At 43.2% G+C, this 17,266-nt stretch overlaps 2 protein-coding genes across 2 annotated transcripts; both read left to right on the plus strand.

Annotated features, from left to right (window-relative positions):
- The first annotated feature begins 162 nt into the window (after nt 1-162).
- On the plus strand, nt 163-4,363 carry LOC141791025 (arrestin domain-containing protein 3-like). Its single transcript, XM_074671207.1, has 7 exons — nt 163-421; nt 514-574; nt 654-801; nt 888-984; nt 3,095-3,351; nt 3,926-4,044; nt 4,213-4,363. The coding sequence occupies exons 1-7, from the start codon at nt 163-165 to the stop codon at nt 4,361-4,363; spliced, it is 1,092 nt and encodes a 363-aa protein (XP_074527308.1).
- A 2,929-nt stretch (nt 4,364-7,292) lies between these two features.
- Nucleotides 7,293-9,270, plus strand: LOC141790092 (arrestin domain-containing protein 3-like). Its single transcript, XM_074669729.1, has 6 exons — nt 7,293-7,551; nt 7,642-7,702; nt 7,815-7,986; nt 8,140-8,227; nt 8,307-8,563; nt 9,142-9,270. Exons 1-6 carry the CDS (start codon nt 7,293-7,295, stop codon nt 9,268-9,270), a joined length of 966 nt encoding a protein of 321 aa, XP_074525830.1.
- Nucleotides 9,271-17,266: the final 7,996 nt, after the last annotated feature.

Here is a 17,266-nt window from a genome sequence, read left to right on the forward strand (position 1 = left end):
CTTAGCCAAGAGATCAGAAAAAACAGGTTCCACAGGATTTGCATGCATGAGACGGCATAAAGCAGATCCGAATTGCTGTTCAGGGTTCACTTGGTGTGAGTTTGCTCTGGGCGTTAAGGAGAACTTGATTTACAACTGAATATATCTGCGTGGGGGGAAATAATGACTATCAAAAATTTCTCTATTGAATATGACTCTATCAACAGCAGGAATACCTTTACAAATGGAGATACCATCAATGGAAGAATCATCATGGAGGTCTCAAAGGACACAAAAGTCCAGCAGCTTATTTTCATAGCAAAAGGAAAAGCTACTGTGTGCTGGAGTGAACATTATGGGCAGTATCATCATCACGTGTACAGGTCTACTGAGAAATATTATGAAGTCAAACATCACATCCTGAGAGAGTCAAGACAAGATGGTAATGTATGCAATCAACATCATTCATAACTTGAATTTGAAACAGCGAGCCAGGTCTGATTCACAGCTTAAAGACAGCATTTCTTCCCCCAGGCACTGAAGTTGTTAAAAAAGGAAGACATGTCTTTCCTTTCGCCTTTACAATCCCTGACAGGTGACCATTCTTTACTTATACTTTATTTAAGAAATGTTTTTTCTTCATTTGAGTTAACATTGAATAACTGTATTTTCAGAAAAATCCCATCAACATTCTCTACCTCCATTGGAAAAATCGTTCACAAAGTGAAGGCAGAGCTGAAGCAGTCCATGAAGCTGACAAAAAAGACCAAATCACACTTCACATTTGTGTCCAAAGCAGACATGGACATTCCAGGACTTATGGTAAGAGATTATTACTGTTAAAAAAAAAGGAGAGAAAGCAAACCTCACATCGCCATACGTGAGCCTTACTTTACATCTCTTTTCAGGAACCTCAGTACGGTTGCAAGGATAAATCCGTGAAGGTTTTCGGCTCTGGAAGTGTTTCAATGGACGTTCACACGAAGCGAATGGGATACATGCAAGGTAAAAATGAAGTTTGAAAGAAGTTAACCCGAACATGAATGACTGTGCCCCGCTGTTGCTCTCTCTGTGAGGACACAGCTCTCTGACTTTGATGAGCAGGTATATCAGGTTTGACTGATGACATAACACCGCTTGACAAAGAAAAATCTGGCTTGGGGACCCTTCACTCCTTTAACCTGAGGCACAGCCTTTCAGCCTGTCAGCCTTTCAGCCTGTCAGCCTTTCAGCCTGTCAGCCTACAGGAAAAGTGGGATGTTTTTCCCTAAAAGAGGACAGACAGGCAGCACCAAAGTGTTGTTATGTAGTGAGACTGTGTGTAAAACAGGATGCTTTTTGCAGCACAGTGTTGGTAGGGTTAGTTGCCTTGATTAGGAAGGACCCTGAGCTTTATTGGGAGTGTAGAGGGGGTGGAAATTGGTGATTCCCCCCATAAGGTTGAGCAATTTTTTTTATATCATATCAAATCAAAATTAATTCAAAGAGCACATTTCATATATTAAAAATGTAGGACAAAATGCTTTATATGGTTAAAAACAACCCCTACCCACTCCAATTCCCCTCTCCCAACCTCCATTTCCCATCTCCCACCCCCATCCTAGCACATTCACACACACACACAAGCTCAGACACGCACAAACACATGCACAGTCAAAGATAATGTGGTTTAGAAATGTGTGTTTGAGTACAGGAGAGCCAGGTCAGGAAACACACTCACAGGAGGCCATCCGCACTGGGTGTCGCTCACCCAGAGGCCAGGACGCCTCCACTCAGGCACCCACCTTGCTACAGTCCAGTGAGGGGCCCACTGCAGCAAAGCACTACCGCAGATCCCTCACCTGCCCAAACTGATGTCTACAATGAGACAGAGACATCCCAGCCAGAGCCGATTTCAGCTCCCTGTGCAGAGAGCCCCCTGCTGAGGAAACACTGGAGATATGGATTAAAACATAAAACTACTGGAGATATAAAGTAAAAAAATAAATGACATAATCCAAGAAAAAAAAAAGTTAAGAAAAGGGCTGAAATATAAATTAAGGCTGAGAAAAGCTAAGAAATATTCCATCCATCCATTTTCTTAACCGCTTATCTGGTTCAGGGTCGTGGGTGGCTGGAGCCTATTCCAGCTGTCATTGGGCGAGAGGCGGGGTACACCCTAGACTGGTCGCCCGCCATCGAACCGGTGACCTTCTTGCTGTGAGGCTGCAGCGCTAACCGTTGCACCATTGTGCAGCTCCCACTAAGAAATGTTCTAAAATATAGATTGAATAAATAAATAATAAATATAAAGTAAAATAGAATAAAATGAATTAAAATAAAAATAAGACATGAGTTAAAAGCCAAACAAAATAAGTGGGTCTTTAGCCTGCTTCTAAAAATATGAATGTTTTCTGCGGCCCTCTGATCCTCTGGCAGGCTAATCCACAGACAGGGGCCAGTGTAGTATGTGCCCGCCTTCTTTTGGGTTATTTTCTTAGTTTCTTAATTCTGACTTTATATCTTGTATTAAAATAAATTGTGGAGACAGATGGTAGATGGTACAAATGTAAACTCTGCCACCCCTGTCTGTACTCCAATTTGGCCACACATTCCCAAAAAGTCAGGACATGCTCCTGCCTTCAAGTTGGATGTGATGTAAAGTGCAGGGCTTGAGACACACATTTCTTTGAGGGTTGGGAGGAGGATTTATATCTTATGGTGTCCAGGATTGCTAAAGGGTCAAGAGAAAGATGTCAGGAGAAGGCTGCATTAAAGTTGTGTGGTGACTGTTATCTGTTCTGGCAAGAATAGCAGCCTTGAAACAAATTTGTTGAGCTTTATCTGGTGGGGAGAGTTTCATAAAGATGAATGTGAAAGTGTTTCTCAAAGAAAGAAAGGGAGAGAGCAGGTGATCATTTTTTAAATCAGCCCAAGTGTATAGTGTCAAGCTTGAAATGGTGAAAGGGAAAGGGCAGGTGGTTGATGGTGGGAAGGTCAGCTGGGCCACAATCTTATTAAGAGAGAAGAATACTACAGAAGAGTGTTTAAACTGAAGAGTGTGTATCATATCTTTTTAACAAAGAGTCATTTCTGCTTTCCCACTGAAGCTGGTTTCCGTGTCTTCATTTTACAGGTGAGGCTATCCAGGTCATCGCTGAAATCAGCAACCGCTCATCTCGTTCAGTGAAGCCCAAATTCAGTCTCTATGAGAAGAAGAGCTTCTTTGCACAGGGTCGCAGGAGAGTTCACACAAATGAGATCCTTAAGGACAAGTTGGAGGCTATTGCTTCTTCTGGCAAAGAGAGTGTGACCAAGGTGATAACCATCCCCAGGGAACTACCAACCTCCATCACCAACTGCTCCATCATCAAGCTGGAGTACAGACTGAAGGTAAAGTTCACAGACAGAAGCAGCAGTTCCACTCTTTGGATTTCCTGTTTTCTTTTCTTCTTTCTCTTCTTCTTTTCTTTTTTCACAATGCCTTTTTTCTACTTTTGATTTTGAAAGTACTCATGACAACAAACCACCTCAAGAAAAGGCTTCATTACTACTGCTGTTCCATCAAGAGACATATTTAAAAAACCACAAGCATTTTCTGTACTCAATGCTGATCAGATTACCATGCATGTAATTGATTTACAATGAGAAACGTTTAGAGCGTGGATTAATAGCCTTCAAAAGTGAACTATTGGTGACCTCTAGTGGCCAAAATTGCAATATACAGTGCAACATGAGACGTGGATTGAACCAGGCTAAACAGGCTAATACTATTGTCCCAACTATGATTTGTTTCAATTTGGAGACTTTGGTACTGTCTAGCTTTGATTGCTTATGCCAAAACATGTTTTCCGTGGCTGCAGAATGTAAATATTGATGCAGACCTGTTTAGTATATATTGGTAATTCTGATGAAGAAGAAAAACTATAAAATTCCTCTAAAAAAAAAAAAAATCACTTTTTCACAGATCTATCTGGACATCAAATGTGCTACAGACCCAGAGATCAAATTTCCAATAGTCGTCATGCCTGCCTCTGAAGCTTCTACGGTGAAAAAAAAGCCTCCTTCAGATGCTATTGGATTTGATGCTTTTGGGAACTCAAACTCATCCTTTGGGAACCCAAACCCATCCTTTGGGAACCCAAACCCATCCTTTGGGAACCCTAACCCAGCTTTTGGAAACCCAAACCCATCCTTTGGGAACCCTAACCCAGCTTTTGGAAACCCAAACCCATCCTTTGGGAACCCAAACCCAGCTTTTGGGAACCCAAACCCGGCACCCTGGGGCACGACACCATCTCCACAACAAGTAGCTTCCAGATCTGTGGATCCCCCTCCTCCATATGGAGCAGCAGCAGTGTACCCCTCTTTGAATACTTATGACCAGTATAAGAGTACATTGTAAACACAACCCTGATTTATCATTGCACAAATATAGTGTGCAGGGAATGAATGGCATTACTAAGCTTTGGTGCGTTTATCTTTTGAATGCATCTCACACCTACTGTCTCGAGTATGTTAACCTTTGTAATAAGTTCCAATGAAAGTCTTCACAGATAATGGATGGATAACCAAAGTTTTTGATTTCTTTTTATTACTAATCTTTGCTCATGTAGCTGAAAAACGTGATGTTATTTTTTTTCTTTTTTAACTTTTTTTCCAGTAATTTCCACAGATTTTAAATTTTGTTATCTCTCCAGTGTAAATACCAATCAAATAATATCATGTTGTTTTTATTCATGGTGAGAGTCTCCTTTTTAAAATAATTTATCATGCAACATGTCCTTCCATATCTCTTTATAAAATCAATTTTTATTTCATTAGAGGAGACTGAGGTTTGTTGTGACCTTTTTTACTTTTACAAGTAAATGACTTCTGATCAATCTGTCGTACAGTGGTCATTCCTTTAACATGTAACAAAGTGCAAAAGAACTTCCATTAACTGCAACCAAATTCATTAGGTTAGCTCCTGGTAGCAGGGGAGGGAAGTATAAGCTTCTGCTGCGTGTTAAAGGGGCTGTGAGGAGTTTCACAGTGATCTTGAAAAAGTCTCACTTCTGGATATATGCCTGACTATAATCCACACTTTAAAATGAGATTATCGGCACCAGTATTACAGGGTACAGGTTATTTTAAATTGATACTTCTTAGCTTCCCGATTCGGTCAAGTGGCTCTGGATTGATTTACAGCACGTCTAGGTCTCAATGACAACACTAGTTCAGCTGACAAAGTTTAGTGAGAAGGTATGAGAAGGTAAATTGTGTTTTTCTCTGCTGAAAACGATTACTGTGATTAATTTTGTAGTGATGGTGGACACAGGAGTCTAACTGTCAGACAGAAAAAGGACAGAAGAGCAGAAGAAAGCTAAAGAGGCCAGTGATACACTTAGCTAAAGGCTAACACAGGAGTTAAGCTGTTTGTGCAAAACCCACAGTCAGCAGTTATTCTGCCGTGGTCTGTAAAAACTTGAGAGTCTATCAATAAAATGAAGAGTGAGGTTACTGACTGGCAGGACGTAACCAGGATTTACTAACCTTACACATTTTGGACATGTCTTAGAGCACTGAGCTGGCAGCTGCGCTAAATATAGACAGCTACTAAACTACATACAAACTGTCAGTGTTTACTTGTTTTAACGTTAGCCTACAGATATGTCGGAGCACAGGGCCACTGTTAGCACTAAATATAGCTGGCTACTACTTGCTTGATGTCATGTTTCAAACTGTAACAACTTAACTACTGATAAATACCTCACTTTGGTGCGTTGTATCCAGTAAAAGTTGTCTTGAAAAAAAAAAAAAGATTGTTTGGATCCAATCTCCATTTAATTCCAAAAAAAAAACCCACATGCCATGCTAAAAGTAATTTATGACAGCGTACGTGAGACTCCAGGTCAGAAGGTGGCGAGGGAGTTCAATTAAAACAGATCCTCCTCATAGCAGCTATGAGATGGTGGGAGGACAAAGGGCAAGGTAAAGGAACCTCTTCAGTCTCTCATGCTAACAACTGTAAGCTAACCAGCTTGTGAGCTTGACGCAGTGTTTGGATGGTTGCTCATCTTAGTTAACAAGTCTATCTGTGAGAAATTATAGAGAGTTTGCACCGTCAAGATGTCAAGATTTGGGTTGTTACCCGGATGTGCAGCCACATTGGAGGTACACAAATGTAAACATTGAATGGATGGAGATAGAAGTACGTGGTAAAATATGGTTTTTAGATGTCTAATCTGCTAACAAATGTGGAAAAATGCACAGAGCTCACTAAAACCTAACATGAAGGACTTGGCCAAAAATAAAAAGAAAGACATTTTGAAAAATTGTGCCTAATATACAGGGGAGACCCATATAAGGAGCTAGCAGCTTCATCATTATCTACCCAAAGATTTGAAAACATAGACGTTATTTTTCAACGGAAAGGAGGTCCACAGAATAAATTATCTTTGAGAGAGGCTCACTTTAAATATTTATTGGCATAAATTACCTCTCAATCAAAGTAAAACTCTATCATAATATATATTTACTGTTACTAAAGTGTGATTTTAAGATGCCATTGAAGGAACATACGACCAGCCTGATTAGAAATGCTGTGAACACGCCAGAACGTTGTACAGTTAGAAGTCCTAGTGAAGCTTACCTAGCCCCTATCTTGGGCATTCTTCGGATAATTGTTTGCACTCCTCATCCTTGGTCGTTAAAAGTGTATGAGATGTTTTTCTCTGTCTAACAGATTAATGCAGCAAAAGATGCAGCAATAATCCTATACACTGGTACCTGCCTCCACCATGGTCAATCTTGAGTTGATGACGTCACGTGAACGTTACTCTACTCTTTTTCTGAGTTTGTATTCATAAAGCCTCTGTAACATGTAGTGAGTAATACTACACATATGACTGAGTGTTGTCATTAATTTTACAACTGATCATTTAATACTCAAGAAAATGTAAGCATCACCATTTTAAAATTTTTTAAAGATTCTTACTGAAGGAGTTTAGGTCATTTTCTATGAAACACAGTGGTATAAGTCTCTGCCATGGTGCATCTTTTGTAGGCCTCACTATAGTCAGCCTAATATAGCTTGTCAGGTTCCCGGCTAGAGTTACCTGTGTGAAAGTGACACCTCACGCACGAGTCACCTGACCATGTGTGTCACAGATACAGGTGATTCTGGAGAAGTCTATGGCTACGGATGAGCGTAGATGGCCTCTCTTCATACCAGCAGTACTCATTTTAAACACGCTCTCTGTTGATTTACTGGATATATTTTGCACCTCAGTGGTTCATCCTTGTGGCTGCACTTCAGGATCCTTGTAAAGGTTATTTGATGTTGCCTCGTCATGACTGTGAAGCATCTTTCAGTGGATTACAACAAGGTGAATGACCAAGGCACCTTCTCTCCTGGGGACACCATCTCTGGAAGAGTGACAGTGGTGACCAGCAAGGAGACGAAAGTGCAGTGTTTTGTTGTCAAAGCCAAAGGAAAAGCTAAGGTGGCATGGCCTGAACAAAAAGGACAAGTTACAGAGGTTTTCAGTAACAAGAAGAAATACTTTTACTTTGAACATATTATCCTTCAGGATAAAAACAAAGGAGATGGTGAGTCTAGGCTCTCTTGTACTAAAACTGATGTTAATTTAAGGAATGAGTGTTACAGATAAATTGACATACATTTTGTATCTTTTTAAGGTTCAGAAATCATGGGGCAAGGGAGAAATGTGTTTCCATTCAGCTTTGAGATCCCAAATGTGTGCGTGCTTAACAAGTCATACAATTAATATGGATTTACTACTTCCTCAAAACACCTGTTACTGCTCATAGAATATCCTAAATATGTTTCTACCCTTATTGTTTTCCTGCAGAGATATGCCTTCGTCCTATGAAGGGAAGTGGGGCAAAATTACATACAGCCTGAGAGCAACACTAACTCTGTCGATCTGGAGTGTCCACAAAGCCAAGACTGTGTTCCCTTTTCTGACCAAGTCTGAGTTCCCGTTTGCCTCCAAATCAGAGATGATAATCATGGAACTCAAGGTGTGGGGTGGATTTTTCTACATACTCAAATTTGGTTAAAGCATTTATTTGTGCATCAAACCCAATTGGTTGAGCTTAATCAACAATATCAACCAGCTAATAACTGCTGCATAATGCTAAACTTTCCTGACTTGGTATGTCTTGGTATATCAGGAGCAACAAAATGCAACCAGGATTTCTTTTTATGGTTCTGAGAAAGTAACCATGAACGTTACCTCTGAGAAAATGGGAGTCAAGCAAGGTAAACAGATTCACTTTGAAAAGATTTTTTTAGCCTTAAAAACAATATTAATGAACTTTTTTCCCCGTTCTATAAACAGGTGAGGCACTTGGGGTCTCTGTAGAAGTGATCAATGAAACAGCGCGCTCAGTAACTCCTAAACTCTTCCTGTGTGAGAAGCAGACCTTCGCTGCTCAGTCAAAGAGAGCAGTACACACAGATGAGACCATGTTTGGGACTGGGGACACTGTTCCTGCTGGGGCGAGTCAGACTGTGACTAAGGTTCTCAGTGTGCCCCCTCAGCTTCACCCAACCTTCTTCAACTGTGGCATGATGAAGCTGGAGTACAGGCTCAAGGTATTTCTGTATTTTTTTTTTTTACAAATAATTAAAAAGATAAGTTGTTAATAGCATAAATGACTCGTTACTTCATGCGAGTACAATATCTGTGGAAGAGGACGTCAGCCTGAGTTAGAGACTACATTATGACAACAGTGCCACCCAGTGGCCAAGTGTAAAGTGGAGGGTTGGGGGGGAGGCAGTTGAAAGCAGCAGTCTTTATGGCTTGTTTACACACCACACCAGTAAAGGTTGATGCTGGAGAAGGTTTCACATTACAGCCCAACCTGCTCTGTGATACCATCAACTTAAAGGCGTCATCCAGGATTTTTAGGTAAACTGGGATCATGACAGAGCCAGGTGAGGAACTCAGGTGTATTGAGGTAACATTTGTTGTATATTGGTGCTGAATGGTTAAAGATGGATTGATTGAAGGAATCAATCTGATTTAATGAGATATTTTTTATTAATGTTATATAACAATGAGATTTTTTGTAGCCTTTTTGTTTGAATGTATGAAAAAAAAAGAATAACTAGATTTGAAGTTTCCCCTCAAGCTCATAACAAATATTAACAGTCTTGTTTTGCGGTTACAGGTCACTCTTGATAATTTTCCTGCAAGGGCTCCAGAGATCAAACTTCCTCTTGTCATTTTGCTGGGTCTGCCAAAACCACATCAACAGAAACCAAAAAGATCCATCTGGTTCAGAAAGCTCCCCGGATAAGAGACGATTCAGATGTAGAGCCAGTAATGTGTGTGCAGTGAAGGGAAAAGATTTAAAAGCAGACATAAAAAGGCTCATTGTTATTTTTTAAGCTGTTGCATATAAAGAAAGTTCAAATCTCTTAACTATGTCTGATTTCATTTTTTTGGAATACTCTGATTTGTTTTTTCAATATTTGGGGGTTTAACATTTTGGTGTCCTAAAAAGTTGACCTGAAGGGACTTTGAATGAAGTCTAGAGGAAACTGTCTCCTTTGTGTATCTGCAAACAGTTAGAAAAAGAGATCCACCATAAGTCTGTGTGATTATATGTTTATAAGAACTTAGAATGATTTGCATGGCATTGATTTTATCGAAACACTTGTCTTGTTATTGTTTCCTAAACAGTTACTGATAATTTAAATGTAGTAGTGAGCACACATTTCCTTTCAAATTGTGTAATTGAAATAGTGCAGGATGAAATGTTGTAGTTCAACACCTAAATTATTTACTGCACTGTGTACGTCACCGATCACACAACCGTACAGATAACGTGAAGCCAGATTGTGCCAGACTTTGTAATTTAAGGAAAGACGTCTTTTTGAAATACACAATGTAATTGGTTACAATACAGAAACTCTGATCATCTTTTCAGTTTTTATTCATCATCTTCCCTCAGTCATGACTGCTGGGAATGGATGTTCAAAAATCCCAGCAGAGAGAAAAACAATGAATCAGAAAGAGCAGAGAATTAGATGTTTGGCAATTCTCACGCTCATCTCTGTCCACAGGCTCATTTTGCAACAGAGGGAAGCATTGAACAAAGGCACATTCATGAATCTAACAGTACATGTGTTGCCCAACCAGTGGTTCTTAAGTGAAACCAGGCCCATGTTCTTGTCAGAGAGTCAGAGATTTCTCACTGCCCAGGAGGGAAACATGTTGAGAGCAGAGCAGTTTATGGTTGGGATCCATCCTGGAAACATTAGATCTGGCTGTTGTGACACCAACGAGCACACCCACCTACCCAGAGAAAGACAGAGAGGTGTTTGGATCTGATGCAAATTCAGGCCGCACGATATTCATCCTTGAAGATGCAGAACAAATACTCTGGTTTTGAATGAGAAAACAAAGCCACAAATGCAAAAGAAACAGGATTCAGATTCATCTGTTCTGCTGCACATGTCCTAGGCTGTTGGCGCTGCGTGGGAAGTTTGAAATTAAACTCATACTTTAGCTCACATCTGCTGCAATTGACTTGTCATCATGTGTCACTTGAGCCTGTGCGGAAATGTATTAATATTTGACTGGAAGCACATAAAATGTAACACAAATAATATGCTTGGAAACAGCCTGTGATGTATCAATTACTGTAATCACTTTGATAGCATAATGACTGTGTGGGTAAAGGAAGATTGACAGTCGTGACATAACTGAGCACATGTTGGAAATGGAGGGTCTCATTGCTGTGTGACTGAGCAAAGCAGGACAGACATTTGCAGAGTGGTTTCATGCGGCAGAGTACACTGTGCATATTTAGCTCGTTCTGCCTCCTACACCTGCATAAAGATATCTGCAAAGCTGCAGTGGGATTCATGTTCTCCAGTAGGAACTTCCAGTGTGATCCGGTGTGATGCAGGAGGAATGTGACAGATTCCTCTCCTCCCTGAACCTCACACCTGCATGACGACGTCTCTGAAGCAGCACTTTCTCGTCCATCTCTTCATTCCTGTCCTCGTCCTGGCTGTGCTAATGCAAAGCCTGCCTGGTAACCAGTCTGGCTCCATGTACAGTGTGCAGGCTGTCAACCAGCCAGCTCTCCCCAGAAACACACACACACACACACACACACACACACACACACACACACACACACACACACACACACACACACACACACACCACAGCCTTGCCTGGTTTTGGAGAAGGGGTAGGGAGGTGTGGCCTCTGGCACCTCCTACCTCCGTAGCCAGAGCGAGTACCATGACAACCATGCGGGCCTGCTGGCGACTCCCTGTCTTCATCGGCCACGGTTGCCATGGTAACTCCCCAAAGGGGCTCCCGCAGATCAGCGGGACGGCCGTCCAGTTGACTAACCCTCTCCCAGCTGGGGAACGGCTGAGGAAAAGGGAGAGAGCAGAGTGGAGGGGAAGGGAGGGTGTGTGTGTAGTATGTGTCTGCGTGTGCGTGCCTCTGTGTGTGTGTGTGTTAGGATGTGTAGGATGGCACAGCAGAGCCTGAGGGGAACGAGAGAGATTGACAGCGTGCTAAAGAGGGAGCGAGGAAGGCGAGAGACCTCAGGAGGAGACACAGTAGTCTGACCTCCTGAAGCGGCCTATCTCTGCCTACATGCTGCCGCTAGCTTGCTGCTCTGATAACCGTGTGGACAGGAGAGCTCTGAGGAAACACACATACTGTCCAAACTAACAGCAGATTTCTTACTCATAGTGCTGCGCTCTGGGGTTTAACTAATTGTGCAAATACTTAGTGACTCAATTCAAATAGTTGTGCGAACCCTTTACCAATAAGGCACACGGTTCCACTCCAAAGTGTGTTTGTGCCATCTTTCTTCTGTTTTCCAATCATGTCAGTAACAAGTACCACTTTTTGGGGGTTTGGACTGAGTGTAGCAGAGCCACAGATGGCTGTGGCTCTGTGGTGTGGTTGGAGAAAGAGATGGCATCACTAGGTCCGCTGGCTGCAGAGTACTGAGGGGCTTTTTCTGCTCTCTAATTACTCCAAGCTGTGTCCCCTTCAAGGCCCAGAGAAGCACAGATTTTCATGGATGTGAGGAAACAGGGCCATCCAAAGCTGAGCCCGTTCTCCAACTAAATTTACTCAATGTTCAGAATTTGCTTTCACGATACATAAAGATACATGAGATTTGGATAAGTACATCATACAGAAGTTTTTATTTTGGAAAAAGGAGAGAGATAAACTTTCCCATAGTAAACATTTTCAGTTCTACTTTAAGTGCAGAAAAAATGGATTTCTTCTTTTTCATATAAAAGCCTTCTTATTATTTTAAATGTATAAAAAGTGACACAAGGCATTTCTGTCAGTGTTACAGTAGGCAAGTTGCCGAGACATTCTACACTAATTCAAATGTTCTACAGTCTCTTTTTTATTTTCTCTATTATGCGTGCAATAATACTTCTACCTAAAACTATCTCTACATAAAGTGAGTGACTATATTGTGCACTTGTAGTGGTAACCTTTGGAATTACAAATAGTTTTACTGTTTAAAAAAATCCCTCAGCACAAGTTGTTCAGTTACACAAAGGATATTTTAAAAAAATCAGTTCATTTTTATTTATGAAACTCAGAGAAGCATCCTCCCCTGCATAGGTGGACGTTGCATATCTTGCATCCAAAGACGCTCTCGTGCCTCAGTCCCTTGTTGGTGCAGTTCCTGCAGCGACGGGAGCGCTCTGACATGCGCTCCAGGCGGTGTCCGTACTCTATGGGTGAATCTGCGTGTCTTTTGCGTGCTGCTCGCTCCATTCCTCTTGCCCCTTGGTAGTCTCCGATCAGCTGCTGTGCCAGGCGCACACGAAAGTGGCGTTGGGTGAACTGCTTGCCGTTGAAGCCTGCTGGTGGTGTTCCCCCTCTGCTCTCCCTTTGGATGATGTAGGCGTTGACGATGCACAGATTTACGTAAAACCACAGGAAGTAGCGCCACCACTTCTTACAGGGCCTGCCAACCTGGTAGCACTCCCTCAGCTGGTCACACAGGTCGACACCCCTCATGTTCTCCTGGTACAGCAGCAAGGGCAAAGGTCGAGGAACACCGAAAGACAAACCTGAGGCCTCCATGCTTTCACTCTCACTCTCTCCATCTGTTTCACGCTGCTGCTGGCCTGGGCTGATACCCACAATCCCTGGGGCGGAGTTGGTGGAGAGGCAGCTTACCACTCTGACATCTCTTGTCACTGTAGCAACCAGGTTCCCACGCTGGCACTGGTAAAACTCACCTTGGGCCAGCTTCCCGACATTACAAGGGCGTAGGACTTCTGGGTAACCTTTTCGTCCTGGCTGGGTGGGCCCGCAGGCGTAGAGTCCGTCCCTTAGCAGCCGCTGCATGAGGGGCACCGAAGTGAAAAAGCTGTCCATGAAAAGGTGGTGGTACTGACCCTCCAGGCCACGCACCAGAGAGGCCACGACCCTGTAGCCCAGGATGGCCGCTGCCTCATCCTCACTGGGCTTTCCTACAAAGATTTTGGCTCTGTGGCAGTAACCAGAGCGGGAGTCACACAGCATCCACACTGTCAGCCCCTTCCTGAGGGGCTTGGAGGGCATATACTGGGTGGGGGAGAAGCGTCCTTTTCTCCCGATGGCACACTTGTCTATAGTCAAACAGCGATTGGGTGTGTATGAATCCCACATAGTGTTCTCCACCACATCAAGGAGAGGCCTGACTTTGAACAGGGCGTCGTACCCCCGCTCTCCTCGCACAGGCTCAGACTCACGGTCACACAGCTGCAGGTACTGAGTGAGTTTTTCAAAGCGCCTGGCTGTCATAGTTTTTTTGAAGCCTGCATTTCCTATGAAAATGTCACTGGCCCAGTACATGCCAGTGTCTGGAAGCTGATTGATGCCCATAAGAATGTTCAGACCTACATATGCTTTCATCTCCCTCACATCAGTGGGGTGCCAATGGGGGTCTGATTTCCCACTTCTCCTCTGCCGATAGAGGGCGTATTTGTTTGTTTGTTCCACCATGTGTTCAAAAAGAGAATCTGGGAAGAGTATCCGGAAATAGTCACGGGTGTCAGCATCGTCCCCCAGCGAGTGCTGAGGGCCGCTGACAGCAGAGAAAGGCTCGATCGAGATTACCTGGTCAGGCTCGCCCCAGAAGTCCGGAGAAGTGCAGTCCTCGTCCAAGTCTTCTTCAAAGCTGAAAAAACTCCTGCGCTCCTCCTCCTCCAAATCGGAGAAATCAATATCCGAGTCGTTTGAGTTGCTATCGGAGCAGTTAGTGGAGGTAGAATAATAACAGTCCTCTGCGTACTCCTCCTCGTCGTGCTTGAGCCCATTACTCCCAGTCACCAGAATTATGTTGCAGCCTCCTCCTGCGATGAAGCTGGCCGCGTCTGCAGCCTCCGCCGCGGCTGCTGCTGTGCTCGTGAATCCATTCTCCCCCTCGCCGTCCTCCTCCTCCTCCTCCTCTTCCCGCACTCCGTCTTCCTCGTCCGAGTCTGGCTTTCTGTACGGAATTTCAAACCACTTCACATCGGCTGAAAGATTAAGTGGAGTGTCTTGACTGTCGCACACCGTTGTACTTTCTGTGTCCGCGCTAGTTTCCAAAATAGTAAAAAGCTCTCTCCCTTTTCTTGCCGTCGCCATGTCGGGGTATTAAAGTGCCCCTGCATGAGTCTTTTTATGTATATTTTTCCAACGTGGGGGAGTAATCGCACAAACCGGTCATCCGAAATGAACTGATGTGCACTTAAAGGCAGCCTCCTCTCCAAAAACTTGCTGGTCGCGGACCTATGCGGCGTCTATAAGCCTGATTCTCATTGTTTCCGCTCCTGGGTTTTCTGGGCTTTGTAGCGCAGTGTGGCCGCAGACGTCAGAAGCTGCATGCATGTCCTGCTTTGTAGGGCGTTTTGCGACTGCAGCTGGTGGGGTTGCTAGTTCGCTAGGCTGGCAGATGGCCGCTTGCTGTTCTAATGCCCGCTGGCATTCACCACTATCAATAAGCCGGATACCCATCTCTGAGGCCGCGGAGATATAGAAACCACTGCGTAAAATCCAAACATCAAAACCATGGACTGTCAATCAAGTGTCTCACTGACACAGTGGGGTGTGTGAAAACTTTCACTCTCCACTGGGCACATCTCCCAAAGTGTTAATTACCCCCTTTCATCCTGGTAAATGTTTTGATGAAGTTTATGAACACTTTGATTTATGTATAGATAATGAGGAGATGCGTAAAAGGCACACACGAGATGATTAAAACACACTGACAGATGTTTCCACATCACGCTGGACTCCCTATTCTCCCCTTTAACTTAACACACTTCACACTGAACTCAGGCTTGTTCATTCATAAACATGCTTCTTCCCTCTGACAGGTTCCTACATGAATCTGAAGCCCTATAGGCTATTGTGGAATTAGGGACCTCCCTCTATTTTCTGAATGTGGGCTGATACTTTCTTCTTCTTTTTTTTCTTTTTTCCCAGAATAGATGGGATGAAGAGATTTTCTTGATGAACCTGATGTATCATCTGCTGGCTGGTCCTGCACACCATAAAAATGCAGCAGTTTTTGTGTGCTCCAGCATAGTTTAAACACATACAAGAAAAAAAAACACACAACTTTTCCCAGAGAGAGTGTTTTGTGACCTTAGTAAAAAATAACACTGTTGCCAATCATTCAGTATAGCTTAATAATACACACGTATTAAAGGGTGTTTAGTTCAGTTTGTATCATCAATGGCCTTACTTATATATATATATATATATATATTTGATTAATTTATGGCAGATTAAAAATAACAATGTTTATTTCCTGACCTCGTCTTATAAATTCTACCTCAGGTGATCTCTGAGACGACCTAAAAAGCCTCTGGTAAGTGACGTTTTAATAAATTCTACAAACCTGCATTTTGAAAGAATTTCATGTTGAATATGATACAGTACAGGTGATTGATTGACACAGTTTAATAATCACACATAAAGAGCTTATTCAGCCTGTTTAATGACAACACTTGGTGTGAAACACAAGACATGATCTCTGGGCTTGACTCATAAACCACAGGACCTTGGTAGTGGTTTCCTTGCTTGCTTGCTTGGGTGGAGACTGGTTAAGTCATGTCTTCTCATATGGGGGGATGGGCTACAGGAAGGGTCCCTTCCAAATTCTTTTAGCTGTGGCCTGAGACTACATGGCTGGCTGAGCACTGGTTTGCTGCCCCTGGGCCCGGCAGCCGAGACACAATTTATGCGTCCTTCCTCACAAGCTTATTGCACAGATCCCCGTTGTCTCAGTGGTATCATATTGCATCTCAGAGCTTCAGGCCTTATTGCAGTTTGCATCTGCAGAGCTGTGTTAGGAGCGTACACTGGGAACCAGTTTGTTCTTAAAGCAGTGGAAAATGAGGGAGGCTGTGGACCTCCGATATCCAGCCCAAAAATAGAAGTAAGAGGGAAAAAATGGCTCACTCCAGCGTTTCCAGGCCCCTGGAGCAGAGTGCTGCAGCAGACCCCTTTGAGACTCCCGCGGTGGGGTGGAGAGACGCCGACCAATGGGGGCTCAGGCGTTCAGTGTGTGTATGTGTGTGTGTATTTGTGTGGGTGTGCGTCTGTGCGGCTAACTCAGCTCCTCCACAGCTCAGATCCGTTTTCTCATGGATGAGCTCAGAGATGGCTTCTCTCTGGATGTGTGTGTGTGTGTGTGTGTGTGTGTGTGTGTGTGTGTGTCTGCCAGCATGTGAGCAAATGGTGCAACCACTGCAGCCCCTGCTAAAGACAGACCAGCCCTTGTTTTTGTCAGTCAGTCCCTAAGATATTGTACACTGTGTGTGAGAGTGTGTGTGTGTGCATGTGTGTGAGTGTGTGTCTTATTAATAGTGATGTCTCCTTCCACTGCTGATAGCATCCTTAGTCTCAGGCTGATGGGATTAGAATTGAGAATGCAAATCACAGGCAGTCTTGTGGATGTATTAGCTTGCCTGCCTATTTTAATCTGAAGAGTTGATCTGATCTTTCAGATAATTGGTTAAAAGTGACTCCTGGACATTTGAAGTTTGCACTTTTCCCTCCAGAATATATTTTTTTTATTGAAGCAGGTGCTGAACTGAGTCTAAGTTAACACTCAGAGTACTGTGTAATATGGATAAAAGATCCTTTCGATTAATAAAACTGACCTTGAGAATCCCTCACCTTGTTGCCCTCTTAGTGGAGGCAAAAGGGGCACACTGCCCCCTTGTGGTGCTTTTAGAGCACTAATGACTCATTAACACAAAGTTAAAGCAAAAATGCTCATACATTGAAATGGTGAGAGTTTTATTCTC

Source organism: Halichoeres trimaculatus, unplaced genomic scaffold (genome assembly GCF_033239565.1).
Source record: "Halichoeres trimaculatus isolate MK-OKI-2021-1 unplaced genomic scaffold, fHalTri1.1 fHalTri1_scaffold_5, whole genome shotgun sequence".
NCBI lineage: Eukaryota > Metazoa > Chordata > Actinopteri > Labriformes > Labridae > Halichoeres > Halichoeres trimaculatus.